This window comes from Perognathus longimembris, chromosome 3, assembly GCF_023159225.1.
Source record: "Perognathus longimembris pacificus isolate PPM17 chromosome 3, ASM2315922v1, whole genome shotgun sequence".
NCBI classification, from domain to species: Eukaryota; Metazoa; Chordata; class Mammalia; order Rodentia; family Heteromyidae; genus Perognathus; species Perognathus longimembris.
The window spans coordinates 22,255,142-22,270,486 of record NC_063163.1 but is presented as its reverse complement, the minus strand read 5'-3'; the positions used below and the strand labels follow the sequence as shown (position 1 = coordinate 22,270,486).

At 44.3% G+C, this 15,345-nt stretch overlaps 1 protein-coding gene across 5 annotated transcripts in view; it reads left to right on the top strand.

The window, feature by feature from the left end:
* Lmo7 (LIM domain 7) overlaps positions 1-5,816 on the top strand; it is a 178,446-nt gene extending 172,630 nt beyond the window's left edge. For 4 of the 5 annotated variants that reach the window (XM_048341230.1, XM_048341229.1, XM_048341231.1 and 1 more), the window contains 4 exons: positions 38-334; positions 2,346-2,454; positions 3,629-3,731; positions 5,065-5,816. In XM_048341230.1, coding sequence (XP_048197187.1) covers positions 38-334; positions 2,346-2,454; positions 3,629-3,731; positions 5,065-5,087 — 532 coding nt within the window. In that variant the 3' untranslated portion in view covers positions 5,088-5,816. The remainder of the gene's footprint in view (positions 1-37; positions 335-2,345; positions 2,455-3,628; positions 3,732-5,064) is intronic. The other variant, XM_048341232.1, reaches the window with a different exon arrangement.
* The last annotated feature ends 9,529 nt before the right edge of the window (positions 5,817-15,345 follow it).

The following is a 15,345-nucleotide window of genomic DNA, read 5'->3' as shown; positions in this document are numbered from 1 at the left end:
GTTTTAGTGATTTTGGCCAATCCTGTGTGTGTTTCAGAGGCGAGTCTCTAGATAACCTGGACTCCCCCAGGTCGGGTTCTTGGAGACAGTCCCCATGGCACAGTCAGCCCGCCGGGGTCTACGCCTCCTCCTCTGTTCAGGACTTCAGTCGCCCACCACCTCAGCTGCTGTCCACGTCAAACCGTGCCTACATGCGAAACCCCTCATCCGGTGTGCCCCCTCCTTCTGCTGGCCCAGTGAAGACCACCATCACGGGCATGGTGACCGCACAGTCCCCCACCCCACGCAGCCATTCCCCTTCCACTTTACAGTCGGGGTCTCAGCTTCGCAACAGGTGAGGCCCCCTTCCTTTGTTTGGTCCTAGCGGTATTTTGTCACTGAGACTTTCTCTACATCTTGGCCAAGTCTTCCATGAACGAAAAGCAAACCCATCCCTCTGGAATGTGTCCTCTTCAATGGAGAAGCCATCTCAATATTGTTCTGTACTGCCATAATAGTATCTGTGGATGACTGGTAAAGCCATCAGAGACCTTAAGGTTATCTGCTTGTTGCTGGGGTCTCCTTGCCTGTGCTGTGGGCAGGAATAGTTCTCCTTGTAGAATGACAGCACCATACAGTGGCTCATGAATGATTTTCTCATTTCTGAGTACAGACTGTATTGTAAGATGTTTGATTATTTTTGTGACATTGTGATAGAAACTCACTTTTTAGGAACCAAAAATAGAAGAAAAAGTCTTATCACCAATCTGTATTGTGGAGGAAGTGTTAACAAGCTGGATTTAAAAGCAAACAATTGAGTAGGTCAGATTTCTTTTGAGGGGAATTGGATTGCCACAATCATTGCTTGCGTAGACCATTTGGTTTGCTGATGTTGTTCAAGTTGCATCAGCTGGATGCCGTAGGTCGTGTTGATGTGTATGCATTTGATGGTGTTTTGAGTAGTCACTTGCCTTGTTCAGTGAGATCAAGCCTTGAACTTAATGCGAGTCAGGTTTTGAGATCTGCACAGCTTCACTTTCTTGCCTCACTTACTTGCAACAGAAATACTTCTCCATGGAGTTTTCCAGGAATGCTGCAAAGTTTTGTGTTTTTTTTTTTTTGGCACATAAGACTTTTTGTAAAATCACATATTGAGTAAAAGGTGAAATAGATTGTTGCTAGGATTGTTTGGTATCAAGTAAGAGGCTTAAGAAAACAGTTGATGTAATCTAAAAGGTTTTTTTGGCTTTTACCATTCCCCTTCCACTTTGAAAGGTCTACTGAAGAATTTCAACTCAGAAAAAGAGAGGAAAGGATTTAATGATCAGTTTGTTGGGGGCAGTGAAACCTGTACAATTTACTTACTGGGAGTACCATGCTAAGAGAACAGAGGGCAGGATAGGCTGCGCGCTTTCGTCCCTGTTCTGAGAAAGTTTTCATCTACAAAAATTTCCTCCAGCACACTTGACCCACAACAGCCATGCCCTGCCCAGTGCCGTTGTGATTCTGGGCTAATGCTGGGAGATGCGATCACCTTGCCTTAATTAAAGCAGAAAGCTCCCTTCCCTCCCTAGCTAAAAGGCAATAGTTAGCAATGTCCATTCCAGTCTTTGCAGGGCCACCATTAGGAAAGCAGTCATGTATCCAACTAGAAAGTTCAATTACTAAGAAAGAGAATGAGAACTAAAGCTGAGAAGATGGGTCAGAGATGACTCCAGTGCCTGGCCAAGAAAGCCAGGAATACTTGTGGCCTTCTGATGGGGAGTTTGCAGTGACTGGAGTTGTGTGTTCTGGCAAGTTTAATTGGTAAGCTATAAAGGCTCAGAGATGGAAAGATATTGCTGGGATTATATGTGATACAGTAGAAAACCAAGTAGGCTGATTAACCGACATTGTTCCTTTAGGTGAGTTGGTGTCAAAAGTCAAGGGCTACCTGGGCTTCATTCCAGGTTACCGCTTTAGTTAGCTGGTGAGCCTGTTTCTCTGAGAGATTATGTATACTTTTTCTTTTTTTTGCCAATCCTTGGGCTTGAACTCTAGGCCTGGGAGCTATGTCTGAGCGTCTGTGGCTCAAGGCTAGTGCTCTATCACTTCAGCTACAGCATCACTTCTGGCTTTTTGTGAGTAGTTTATTGGAGATAAGAGTCTCGCAGACTTTTCTGCCCCAGCTGGCTTCGAACCACAATCCAATCCTCAGATCTCTGCCTCTTGCGTAGCTAGGACTACAGGCGGGAGCCATGGGCACCCACCTGGCTGAAACTTTCTTACAGGTTCGTTATTGTTGGTGACAGAATAAGCTCTTACTTGGGAACCTTGCACTGCACAGTTAAAAGCCTCCATCTCCCTCCTCCCCATTCTGCATCTAGGTCAGTGAGTGGGAAGCGCACGTGCTCCTACTGTAATAGCATTCTGGGCAAAGGAGCCGCCATGATCATCGAATCCCTGGGGCTTTGTTACCATTTACATTGTTTTAAGGTGAGACGGAGACAAAACAGCTCATGGGCCTGCAGAAGCTTTGCCTGGGGAGCGCATGGCTGCTTTCAGTCGCTGGGTGTGGATGGATGGGTTGCTAACAAGCTAGATGCAGGTCTGTGCTGCTTTCCAGTGCTGCGCTCCAGTCACGCATTGCTTGCTACTCCGTGGTGTTTGTACCGTACACCTTGCTGTAAAAAGGAACTCGGAAGCACTGATGCATTTGCCAGCTATAATCTATTAGAATTCTACAGATACAACATGAACTGTGTATAAATGTTTTCTCTAACCTGGCTGTCCCAGGCATACTTGAAATATAATTTGCCACTGTTATCCACAATACAGGGGGCAATGCGATTCTCACAGGCTCAGAGCCTTAACTTCTAAGACAGAGAATGTGTAAGGAAAACCTGTGTAAATATGTTCATGAATGCACAGCCGATGTACACCTGACAGGTTTTATACATTAAAAGTAACTGGGGCTGTAATTGCTTGTTTTTCAGTATCTGTCTCAAGAGGGAATTTGAATTATTATTTTTTTTTTGAACTTGAAATTGGGTCCAAAGAAAAGTCTCTCAGTTCTTGATTCTGAACTCCTACAGAACACAGCTTGTTTAGGTCTGCCCACCACTGGCTTGTACTGTCCTAGGCAAGACACAATGAGTCACAATAGTGTTCCCAGCTTCCAGTGAGATGCCCGCTGGGACCCTTGCCAAACGAGGGGCCCAAGGTCTCCAGGATTGGCCCACCACAGATTAGAGAGACAGAAACCCAAGCTCTGTTAATTTCTAACCATCCGTTTATGTGGAAACTTACCCTCCACCCCCCTGTGGGGAGGTGGGGGATAGGAGAGAATCTTAAATTCTTTTAGCTCATCAGTAAATTACTTCAACAGCCCCCCCCCCCCCCACCGCCCCAAGTATACTTAGGAGCGATCATCTTGGCTCTTAAAATTGGCTTTATAAGTTCTTTAATGTCTTCCATGTCTGGCTTGATTTTCATTTACTAATCATCTCTTGGCCTCTCTCTTTGTTGAGCTATATCCAAGAGCTTAGATGTGGCATTCTGCTTTTTTCTTATTCTTTCTTTCTTTCTGTTTTATTTTTTAATCCTTTCTGATGATGCCTTGGATTTGCTGGAGCCGACTAATTGTGAGCCTTCTTTTGTGTCACCTTAGTGCGTGTCCTGTGGGTGTGACCTCGGAGGCTCATCATCGGGAGCCGAAGTCAGAATCAGAAACCACCAACTGTACTGCAACGACTGCTATCTCAGATTCAAATGTAAGAGAGCAAATCAAAGAGAAAATTTCTTGTCTTTTGAAGAGACCACGGGTTCCTTTGCCTTTCCTTGAGCCCGCAGCCACGCCCACCTCTAGTTCACTGCCGTAGGATTCTGGGTTGTGGAGATCATTGTCCTCTTCCGAGAGGGTATGTGGTGGAGGAGCCCTGTTCAGGGTTCCAGCCAGACAGTGTGGGGAGGGATGTGGGGCAGAGGAACTAGAGAGGGAGGTGTACCCCAAAGTCGGAGCCATGCCTTGTTTGGTTTGGGAAAACAGTGACTTAAGAATGCAGGCAACCCGAAAGACAGGACAAATGAATCTCCTGGTAGGCTGCTTGATTAACTACATCATCAGCTTATTTCTGTCATCTACAAATGAAGTTTGATTATGCAACGTAGTCTGTGACCCACTTTGAAAATGAGCATTTAAAGTAGTAAAGAAAATCAGCTTATGCTTACTGCTAATGTATAATTGTATATCGATGTATACAATATACTTTTAAAACAATAGAGAAAGCCTTAATTCTGATTCTGTAGTGTGTCAGTGTCCATGCTGGTCCAATGGGAGTTTTTCAAAAACTTCAAGTGCTCAGGATGTATTCTTATTATAAAAGACACATGCAGGACAGCATGATTAGATTGTGTATCATTTCTAGCTACCGCAAGATGAGGGTTACTGCTGTATTTATTCTGAACCTTGATACTGGTAACATGTTTCTTCCTTATTATGAAAGGGTGTTACAAGGGGCATCAGCAAAGCCATTTGCTTTTGAACTCGGAGGTATTTATGTGGCCCCTAATGTGAAGAGTGCTTTGGAAATGGGTGCAGCCCTATCAACTCTCTCTGGTCTGTCTGTGGCGTCTCAGCCTCCTTTGCCCAGCAGCCCAGCTCTTCCTGGACCCTGATGCTGAGGCTGGATAAGGTCGAGGCTGGACAGGAACCACATGAACCGTGGGGGGGGAGTGTGTACTTGTGTGTGTTTTTCTCTCTCTATTCTGAAGCCAAATAGAAGTGATTATTGGACTCATTGTAACATTGTCCATGCCTTTCTCTCCTTCGGTGCACATAATAGAGAGTTGAGTGCAATTTCTTTCTCTATCAGCAGTCCATATATATTTTTTTCTTTTGTCTTTTTTTTCTTTTGTCTAAAACAATAAAGAATTAGAGAGCCCAGCGGCTGTAACTTGCCTAGCTTTATCCTAAGCGGAGTGATAGGTGACTCTTTCTGCCTCACTGGGCCACTCTGGAGTGATGACTACATTGTATCCCCTGCGCGGGTGGTGACATCTTTCTGAATCTAAGCACTTCTCTCTCTTCTCTCCCTGTCTGATCAGCCGGACGGCCAACTGCCATGTGATGTAAGCCTCCATTCGAAAGCACTGTTGCAGATAGAAGAAGAGGTGGTTGCTGCTGATTTAGATCTATAAATATGTGTTGTACGTTCTTCCCCCCTTCTTTTTTTTTAAAACATTTTTTTGCCTTATTAGAATATATAGGAACACTGTAGTCTTGGTAGATTCTAGATTTTTGATGTTTATTTATAAGAAGGTAATTATGTGTGTGGGGAAAAGTGCAGTATTTGCTTTCTAAATTCAGCACCCTAAAAAGCACAAGAGAAAAAGAAGAAGAACTGAACTTTTTTTTTTTTCCAAGGCTGATAGTGATCCTGGTTGACTCTTGAGTGGTGTTTGAAGAGGGTATTTTATTGTTTCTTTTTTTTAAAGGTTCTTGAACATTTTCTGAAATAATATAAATATGTAATGGCACTTGCTCTGTTTACTGTAATGTATACTAAGTTAATATGGAACCACATGGAAATTTCATTGAAATCCACTCCTAAATTTGCTTTTTGTATTCTTTCAGCCTGAGTAATATGATAGGAAAATAATTGCATTTCTTGATATTTAATTTACTCAATGTGGGGGAGTTCTTTCTTTTCACCTGAACCATGGCTAGCAAATCTGAAAATAAAGCTGCTTATTTTCAATAATGAAAAATAACTGTGGTTTGTACACCAGAAGTTATCTTCAAAAACTAGTGAGCCTTTCTGTCCAGCTGATTTGTAAATAAACTTACTGAAACATTTGATGAGTGGTTCTCTTTTTTTGTGTATGTGTGTGTGTGTGTGTGTGTGTGTACAAGTACATGTGAGAGAGAGACCCTTTTATACCTTTTAATGTGTGATTTAACATGTGATTTCTTGATATTGTTTTATTTAGCAACTTTACTAAGGTATTATTGATAGCACCTACTTAGATTGGGCAATTTGTCAAATTTTGATATGTGGACACCTGTGAAATTATTACCAGGTCTTGGTGATTTTGCTGAGAAATTTCAATAAGAAATTACTTTTAATTTTGCTTGTTATTTTTATATGCATTTGATGATAAGAGACATGAGATTAAATGGTTGGACCATTTCAACGGAATGTTTTATTGTGTTACTCCTGTGAATTTAGAAAATAGGTAGAGCAAAAGGAACAATAACAAAAACCGGTATCCTGTTTTAGGAATCTAGAATGGAAATTAACAATATAAAACCCGTGAAAGCAAAATTATAAAACTTCTCAACTCTTTTATAAAAATGTAAAAGAAGTGGGTAATTCTAGGAAATAGAAAAGGGTATAGTTGAAAACTTCTAAAGAAAATTTAAAATCGAGTTCCTATTTTTTATTTTTTGTTGGTTGTGGAGCTTGAACTCTGGGCCTGGGCACTGTCCCCAAGACTTTTTCTCAAGTCTAGTGCTCTACCACTTTGATCCACAGCTCCGCTTAAAGGTAGATAAGTGTCTCACAGACTTTCTTGTCCAGGATGGCTTTGAACCACGATCCTCAGATCACAGCCTCATGAGTAGCTAGGATTTCAGGCATGAGTCACTGGTGCCCAGCTCCAATTTTTATTTTTGTTGAGAACTTACTCTTTATCTCTAATTACAAAAGTAACATGAATTTATTTTTGACTGGGGTTGGCCTGCACTGAACCTCCTAGCTATACTTCTTGGGTAGCTAGGATTACAGACACATGCTACCTCATCCAGCTTTTTGTTGAGATGAGAGTCTCAATAACTTTTTGTGCTGGCCTTGAACACTGATGCTCTTAATATCTGTTACCCCACCAAGTCTCTCCATTTCCCTCTCCTGTCCTCTCCTGTCCTTGCCTTCTTTCTCCTCCCCTCCGCTGTCCTCTCCCCTCCTCTCCCCTTCTCTCCACTCCTCTTTCCTCCCCTCCTTTCTTTTATTTTCCTTTCTTTGTTCTGGTCCTGAGCAGTGTCCCTGAGCTTATTTGCTCAAGAACTCTACCACTTGGTCCATGGCTCCACTTCTGGCTTTTGTGGTGGCTAATTGGATGAAGAAAAGAGTCTCATGGACTTTGCTGCTCATGCTGGCTTCAAACTGTGATCCTTAGATCTCAGCCTCCTAAAGAGCTAGAATTACAGATGTGAGCCCCTGGCATCTGGTTTCATTTGTTTATAATGGCTGTATACTATTGGTATACTATTGGTATGACTGATATTTAGGTGATAATTTCACTATTGTGTACATTTCAATTGTTTCTAATTTTTATTTTTAAGTATTTACATCTATATATAATTATTTTAATATAAGTTGCGTGGACTTTACATTGGGAGTGTTCATGGAGCCGCCATGGAGTGGAATTAGGGAGGATTGTGGGGGTGGGGTGGGGCAGGTCAGTGAGCTGTTGGAGGGCTTTGGTGTGAATACAGGAAAACTTCAGAGCAAAGAGGTGAGATGAACTAAGTTCCGTGCTAAACAAAGGCTAAAAAACATGCATGCACATGCACACACACGTATGTGTGAGCAACAAATCTTGGAGTCCCCAAATACTTTGTTCACGGCAGTATCGGCGGCAGTAGCAGGGTGGGAAGATCACAGTGTATGTGTGTAAGGGGAATAGTAGATTATGTGTGTATTGAAAGAAAAATCGTATTTGCTGATGTGAATGAGAGGAAAACAAGTCAGTGGAAGTTCTGTAGTACTGCCTTAAAGAGGTGGAAGGGTGGAGTCGCCCTGGAGAAGGGGATGAGCAGGACTCATTTGGGGCCGGGAGATCAGAAGTTGGATGTATAAACATGGTGAGGCGTTTCCAGTGTCTCCATATCAATGTCCAGCCGCCAGCTGGCTGGGCACATCTGGAATTCCTATGCTGGAGGACATCACCCAGATTAGCATCATCACTGGAGAAGAAATGACCAAGAAGTGAGTCCTGAGATCCTCATGCACCCAACACTAGAGATGTGGAAGAATGTCCACTGAGGCAGGAAGGAGCCAACACGGGTGCTGCGGGAGTAGATCATATTTCGAGGACAGAGAGCCCTTCCTGATCACTTGGTGGTCTTCCTGAGCGCAAGTCCTTGCCCACCCCAGTGTCTCCCACTCAGTGACCCCTCTGTTCTTGCCTGTTTTTTTTTTCCCCCCAGCAGTAAGGATGGAAATAACATGGAAAGCCAACTCCAGGCCATTTTCTGTGTCTATCCCCAGAATACAGAAGTACCTGGAACTATACCCCTGGTGTGTCAAGTATCACATCACCACACGTGTGTACCCTCCTCTCCCCTCTAGTTCTTTTGTTCAGGGGACCGAGTAGGAGTTGGGTATATTTTCGAATGGTGGAAAGAAAGCGACTGGGGCTGTGGGTTCTCTGGCTGCCTCAAGAGCCAAAGCCAGATGGACAGGCAGCTTTTGCTCTGCTGCGTTCTGTTGCTCGACTCCAGTCGCATAGACAAGAGGCTGGTTGTGGTCAGACTTTCATACTTCAAGATTCAAATAAGCTTTGGCCTTTTCTGGGGCGCTTCCCAATTTAACCATGTGGTGGCTGCTAGGAATTCTCCCCAGATTCTAGCACCCCAATGCCAGTTTTAATCTTTCATGCTGCTGGCCCCCAGTGGCTCACACAAGCTACTCAGGAGGCTGAGATCTGAGGACTGAGGTTGAAGGCAGACTGAGCAAATAAATCCAACAGATTTTTTTTAAATCTCCAATTCACCAGCAAAAAGCCAGCAGTTGAGCTGGTTCTCAAGTGGTAGAGCACCAGCCTTGAGTGAAAAAATTAAGGGACAGTACCCAGGTCCTGAATTCAAGTTCTAGCACCAGCATGAACTAGACAATAACAACAACAGAAAAGAACAATGACAAAACAACAACAACAAAAAACATTAAGTGGGAACAGTTGTCATTGTTTTAAATGTCTTCATTCCTAGTGCTACGAAAGAAAGGAGAAGCTGTCAGAAATTCCTGTCTGCATGTGTTAGGAATGCACAAGCAAATTATGTTTATTTATTGCCAGTATTATGACTTGAACCCATGATCAGGTACTGTGTTTTAGCTCTCTCCCTGAGATGACGGTTTCCTCAGTTTATGTAGTTGAGAAAGCTTTCTGTGTCTGTATGTAATGAACTGCAGAGTGCTGGGCCAATCAGGAGCTCTTATTAGTGTAAGGTCCTTCCCTGGAAGGCTCCATGCAGATGCCCCCACCTCATTAAGTCTCCACCCAGTTACCTGCGTAACCTGCAGACCTGGAAGCAGTTACCGCCCCTTCCCCTGAGGTCACATCCTAATCCACCTGGCCACACCTCCTGCCCCTGCCCTAGATAAGGCAGGGCTGGGTGGGGGTTGTCCCTTCTCTCCTGCCAAGGATCATCTCGGCCACAGGCCAGCAGTTCGGCAATAAACTTTCTCTCCTGCCTGAATACTGCCTGGCGGCGTTCTCCTTTACCGGCTACCTACTTTAGAAACATAACAATTAGAGCTAAAGATTGGGAAACAACAACAACAACAAAAATCCCAGCATCCTTTTTGCTAGGCAAAAAGGCTTGCTGACTGAGTTCTAGAGAGGAGTATGCTTTGTCCTCTCCACGGCCTACCCCCATGGACAAAAGAAGCCTGCATGAGGCCTGTGGACAGGAAACTCCAAAAAACAAGGTCAAGCCATCGTGAAGGTAGCAAGTGGCAGACAAGTGACCACTGCTAACAGTTCACATTCCTTCTGTCCCCAAGAGGGGCATTTTCTCTTCTCTCTGTAGGGAGAAGGAGGTGAGGAGAGTTAACGGGAATAATTTCTTATTCCAATATTCCTGAAATGACAAAAGCTTCTGTATTAGATGTTTTATCATGAGCGTAGAGAAGGATAAAGGATGATTTTTTTTTTGTACCCCATGCAAATGTGAAGGCATGGGCCTTCTTCAGTTCAGGGAGGGAAGGCATGTGAAAATTGAATTCATTCAGGTTCAGAAATTGAATTTCAGTGTTTTGCTTGAGATGTTCTCTATCACAGTGAAAACTGTCCCCCGCTTCAAAAGGCAAAAACTGTCAGAATCTCCGTGACTAGACAGGATAATAACTACTTCCTGGCGTGAGAGTGTAGAAAGGTGTAATGGAGGATGTCAAGGTTGGAATCTTTACTTATTTTAGCACCTTTTTTTTTTTTTTAAAGCATCCTTTCTTGCAATCTGGAATAGAGATTAAAAGGCATACAGATGCCAATCCCAGTTCATGCAAGCAACCATAACATTAAACATGAATTCATGCTTAAAAAAATCTATGCATGGGGATATAAAACAACTTCCAGATTCATGTATATATAACATGGGTTCTGGGAGTATGTATGCTAAGTAAATACAAGGCAAATCTTTCACTTGGAGGAGGGAGACACTAGTCAGAAGAATTCTAGAGTGAAGCATGGGACACTTTAACTAAGAGTGAAGAAGAAAGAAAGAGAGAGAGAGAGAGAGAGAACTAAAGTCATTTATATGAGGTAGAAGTGATTTCATACACACTTGTTATTTAAATGCAGCCTTGAAAAGGGCAGAAGGAGCATGGGATGAGATACCATTTATGCATGTATGAGGGCCACATCCTAGTGATTTTCCCTACTTCCCCTGCAGAGGAATGAGCAGACCACTCATGATATTTTGTGTGATGATGTGTGTCCAGGAAGTGATGATTGTCTGATCCAGAAGCCGAAGACAAAGAAGAGGAACAAGCTCAGTGGCTGACAGCCCTGCTTCTGTAGAGCTGGAAGAGGGCTTTGAATGTTCCCACCAGAAATAAGCATTGTTCTAAGGAGATCAGAATGTGACTTGCTCTGGTCTCATAATTACAAATCATGTACATGTATCAAGCTCTCACCTATTATGGAATTATCACACAGTAATTAAAAATGCTTTGTGAGACTTTGTTCCACAGTTCTTACAAAACCCACCAGATTCAAATGCCAAGAGATGAGTGACGTGTGTGTGTGTGTGTGTGTATGTGTGTGCGTGTGTGTTGGAGTTGATTGGCATGCAGGGTGAACTTATGTGGAGATGTAACAATGAAATCAACTTCTGTATAACTAGTAGCAGCTAACAACAAAATAGCCTGGAAAAAAATCACGACATGATTTCCAGAAGTTCTTACTTTCCAATAAGGATTTGCCTAGCATCTTCTCATTTCTGGTTGTCAATCAGTCTTGCTCTGTTCAGAAAGTTTCTAGTGATCAGTTACAGTTATTCTTTGAAGATGCTTTGGGGGTAATTTTACCCTGTTAACCTCCCCCCCCCCCCAATTTTGGAGCTTGAACTCAAGCTGGATGCTGCCCCTTAGCTTTTGTACTCAACACTGCCATGCTACCATTTGAGCCACAGGTGTGCTTTCAGCTTTTTGCTGATTAGTTGGCGATAAGAATGTCTGATGGGCTTTTCTTCCTGGACTGGCTTTGAACCATGATCCTTACATCTTAGCCTCCTAAATAGCTAAGATTGCAGGCATGAGCCACTAGTATCTGACTTATTCTGTAATTTTATGGAATCACCAGTTTTAAAGATCTATTTGCTAATCATTTGAGTTTTCTCCAAGAGCAATGCAAGCTTCTTGAGGGCAGGGGATTGTCTGTCACCAAGACCCAAGATAATGGAGTGGCAGGTACATAATAGATGGTGAATAACGGAACTTCTGACCCAGGGCAGTGATACTGGGTAGATGATCACAACTAATTGATGTGCTAAGAGCCAAAGAGAAGTGGAAGAATAACTCAGGCCTAGACACTGATTTTGAACAGAACAGACTTCAGGGTTGATACATAAATACAAGTATCCACAGATAGCTAAAAAGTAAGGAAGCCACTTAAATTGCAGAAGGCAGAAATGGCATCCATTGGTCTATGTTTTATTTGCGTGCTCAAGTTGACATGAATATAAAGTTTATTTTCTCACCTGACAAAATTCAAGAAGGTTGATTCATCCAGCAGTTCCATAATGTCAAAAAAGTATTATCTGTAAGGTTCACCAGAAAGGAAACCTGCCACATGGTTCAGGTAGAAAGGAGTTTCTTGGGAGGAAAGCAAACTGCTAGCCCACACAAGATGGAGGCATGGGGAGACAGAGGGGAAGGAAGAAGGGGAAAAGGGAGGAAAGAGCAAGAAAGAGTAAGAGAGCAGGGACCATGTTGAGCCGGATTATATAGGAAAAGGTGGGAGATGTGGCCAGGTGGACTGGGTGTGACCTCAGAGAAGGGGGAGGTAACTGCCTCCAGGTGTGCCAGTTACCTAGGTAATGCAGGTACTGCGTAGACTTAAACAGGTGGGGGGCATCTGCATGGAGCCCTCCCGGGTATGGACCTTACATTTTCATTCCTTCCAGTTTGTTTGGACATTGACAATGTTGACCTGCTACCATGGATGCAAGATGGCCGACGGGCTTTATACTCTCTTGCTCTTCTGTACTGGAAACTCCTCACTTCTCCCCTGATTGACTATTCCTGCTTTTACATTTGAATTTTAAGCACATGAGGGCTGAGGGTTGATAGTTTTTTACATGTTTAGGTGACCTGGTAAGTCTCTTACTCTGTCTAATACTTTGATCACAAAAATCCTCAAGGTGCTGTATGAGTAGTTAAGTTTTTCTTTTGTTCAACACTGACTCTGTAGAAGATTATCATGATGCTTTGCTGTGAAAATTAGATTGGGGAAAAAAACCAGCAGCCAGAAGCAGTGGAGAAACGCAGGAAAACAAAAAGGAGCAAAAAAAAAGAACCGAAAACCTACACGGAGCCGGAGAATCTCCGGGGCACCCTCCCCCCACCAGCTGACCCTGACCCGAACAGGGCCAGGCTGGGAAAGGGGAACCCGGCGATCAGCAGACAGGCTGCTGGGAGTGCAGAATTCAGATAGCAGGAGACCCCACGGTCACTAGGGAGGGTGCGGACCAAGACACACACCGGCAGCAATGAGAAGTTCGGGTCCACACCGGGTTCGGACAGGAGAACCCAGCGCAGCAGAAAGAGGGAACGGGGAAGCCACCACGACACTAAGCCAACCCCTGAAGGACCAACGGCTGCGCGGGACACACACACAATCCAGCATCAGTGAATCCCCCATTACCCCCTCACCCAATGGGAGACCAGCTATCAGAGACCCAAGCCCTACAAAGAAGCTAGATCTCCCTCCCTCCCCCTCCCCACCCGGAGGGAACAAAGAACCCCCAAATCAGGCGGGAAGCTCCCATCAGGCGCTGGGAAGTCAGTTTAGCAGGGGAAGGGCGGAGCAGCCCCAAGGCCCCACAGGATCCAGAACTGGCAGAACCGGCCCTGCCCCCTTCCCAACAGGGCCTGGGGGACGGCCGGCAGGGCAAGCCCCACCCGAGGCGCCTGGACCTTGCGGACTCTTACAACTAAAATCACAGGCGCTGGTGGGCAATACCAGCACAGCAGGGACACCTGGGCCTGATCACATCCCTCCCTTGCAGCGGAGGCGAGGTCTGAGGGTGCTAACCCACACCCGGACAGTCAATCCCACTGGACCCCACACATACGGCCCCCCCCCTCCAATGGACTCCCGGGAGGGCGCAAACACAACCCAACAACCCGGGGCTCACTCTGGGAGGCGTACCCCGCTAAAGTGGACGGGGCCACAGCACCAGAGCCTGTTGTAGCGGGAGCACAGCGCACAGGAGGGTGGGGCCCTCAGCGACAGTGCCCGCTCTGGTAGGCGTACCCCGCACTGGTGGGCAGGGCCACAGCAGCAGCACCTGCTGCCATAGACACGCCTACACAGGAGGGAGGAAAGAGCTACAAACCAAACCTGAGAAGCCATCCACAGATCTCCAGATGAGCAAATCACAAAGAAACATAACACAGTTCATCAAAGGACAAGCCAACTCGCCAGCTCCAAAAAGCAGCACGACTGAAAAGGAGATGGAGATTAAAAAAGCAAATGAGGCCATGTTAACAGGAATGATGGAAAGCGTCAGAAATGAAATCAGAAAACAATTTCAGGAGTTTAGAGCGGAAATCTCGAAGGACACCCAGGAAGCCAAGAAAGAAATGGAAGCAAAAATGGATACAATGCAAGCCTCCTTTAAAGAAAATCTTCACATCCTGAGAATTGAAATGCATGAAAAAAATAGATTTAAAATACAACTCTTTAAAGGAAGAAATTTCCACGATCAGAGCTGATCTGACAACCATAAATAGCTCTCTGACATCCATAAACTCCGCAATTGAAACCATAACACAAAGAGTGGACCATATGGAATCCAGAATCTCTCGCCTGGACGATGAAGCAGCCGACAACAACCAGAAAATGACCACACTCCAAAAAAAGGTGAAGCTTCAGGGAAGACTAATCCAGGAACTAATGGACAAAGACAAGAGCTATAATCTGCACATAACTGGAATAGAAGAAGGAGCCGAATACCAGAGCAGAGGGCTTAAACATGTACTCAATAAAGTTATTGCAGAAAACTTCCCCAATCTCACAGGGGACCCCATCCAGGTAACCGAAGCCTATAGGACACCTGGCAGGCCAGACCCCAGGAAAACCACCCCAGGGCACATAATATTCAAGACTACAGACCTCAAGATTAAAGAGCAAATTCTGAATTCAGCCAAAGCGAAGAAAGAAACTTTTTACAATGGGAAGAGGATTCGAATAACAGCTGACTTATCCACACAAACTTACCAAGCATGAAGTGAGTGGAAGAACACCATCCAAGTACTTCAGACTAACAATTTGCAACCTCGGATCAAATATCCAGCGAAATTGGAGTTCACATTCAAAGGGAAACCAGATCTTTCCACACCAAAGAGGAGCTAAAGGAGTATGTGAATAAAAAACCAGCCCTACAGCGAATTCTAAGAGGGGAGCCCCACCCAACAGAGATCGTAAAAGACACACAGACAGAATCAGAAAGAAACTACAATAGCCAAAGTCCAACAGAAAGAACAGCTCACTAAAGACAAAAAAAAAAAAAAGAGGAAAAAACAGCCCAACAAGAAAATGGAAGGAGAAAAAACACCCTTATCCTTGATCTCTTTAAATATAAATGGTTTAAACTCCCCGATAAAGAGGAGCAGACTGGCAGAATGGATTCGCAAACAAAAAGTTGACATCTGCTGTCTACAAGAGACCCACCTTACAGCAAGGGACAAAAACAAGCTTCGAATGAAAGGATGGAGCAAGATCTACCAAGCAAATGCACCCACCAAAATGGCAGGTGTAGCCATCCTGATCTCAGACAAGCTGGACTTCTCATTAAAATCAACTCAAAAAGACAAAGAAGGACAGTACATATTAATACAAGGAAAAATCCAGAATCAAGACATCACGGTGATAAATGTATAC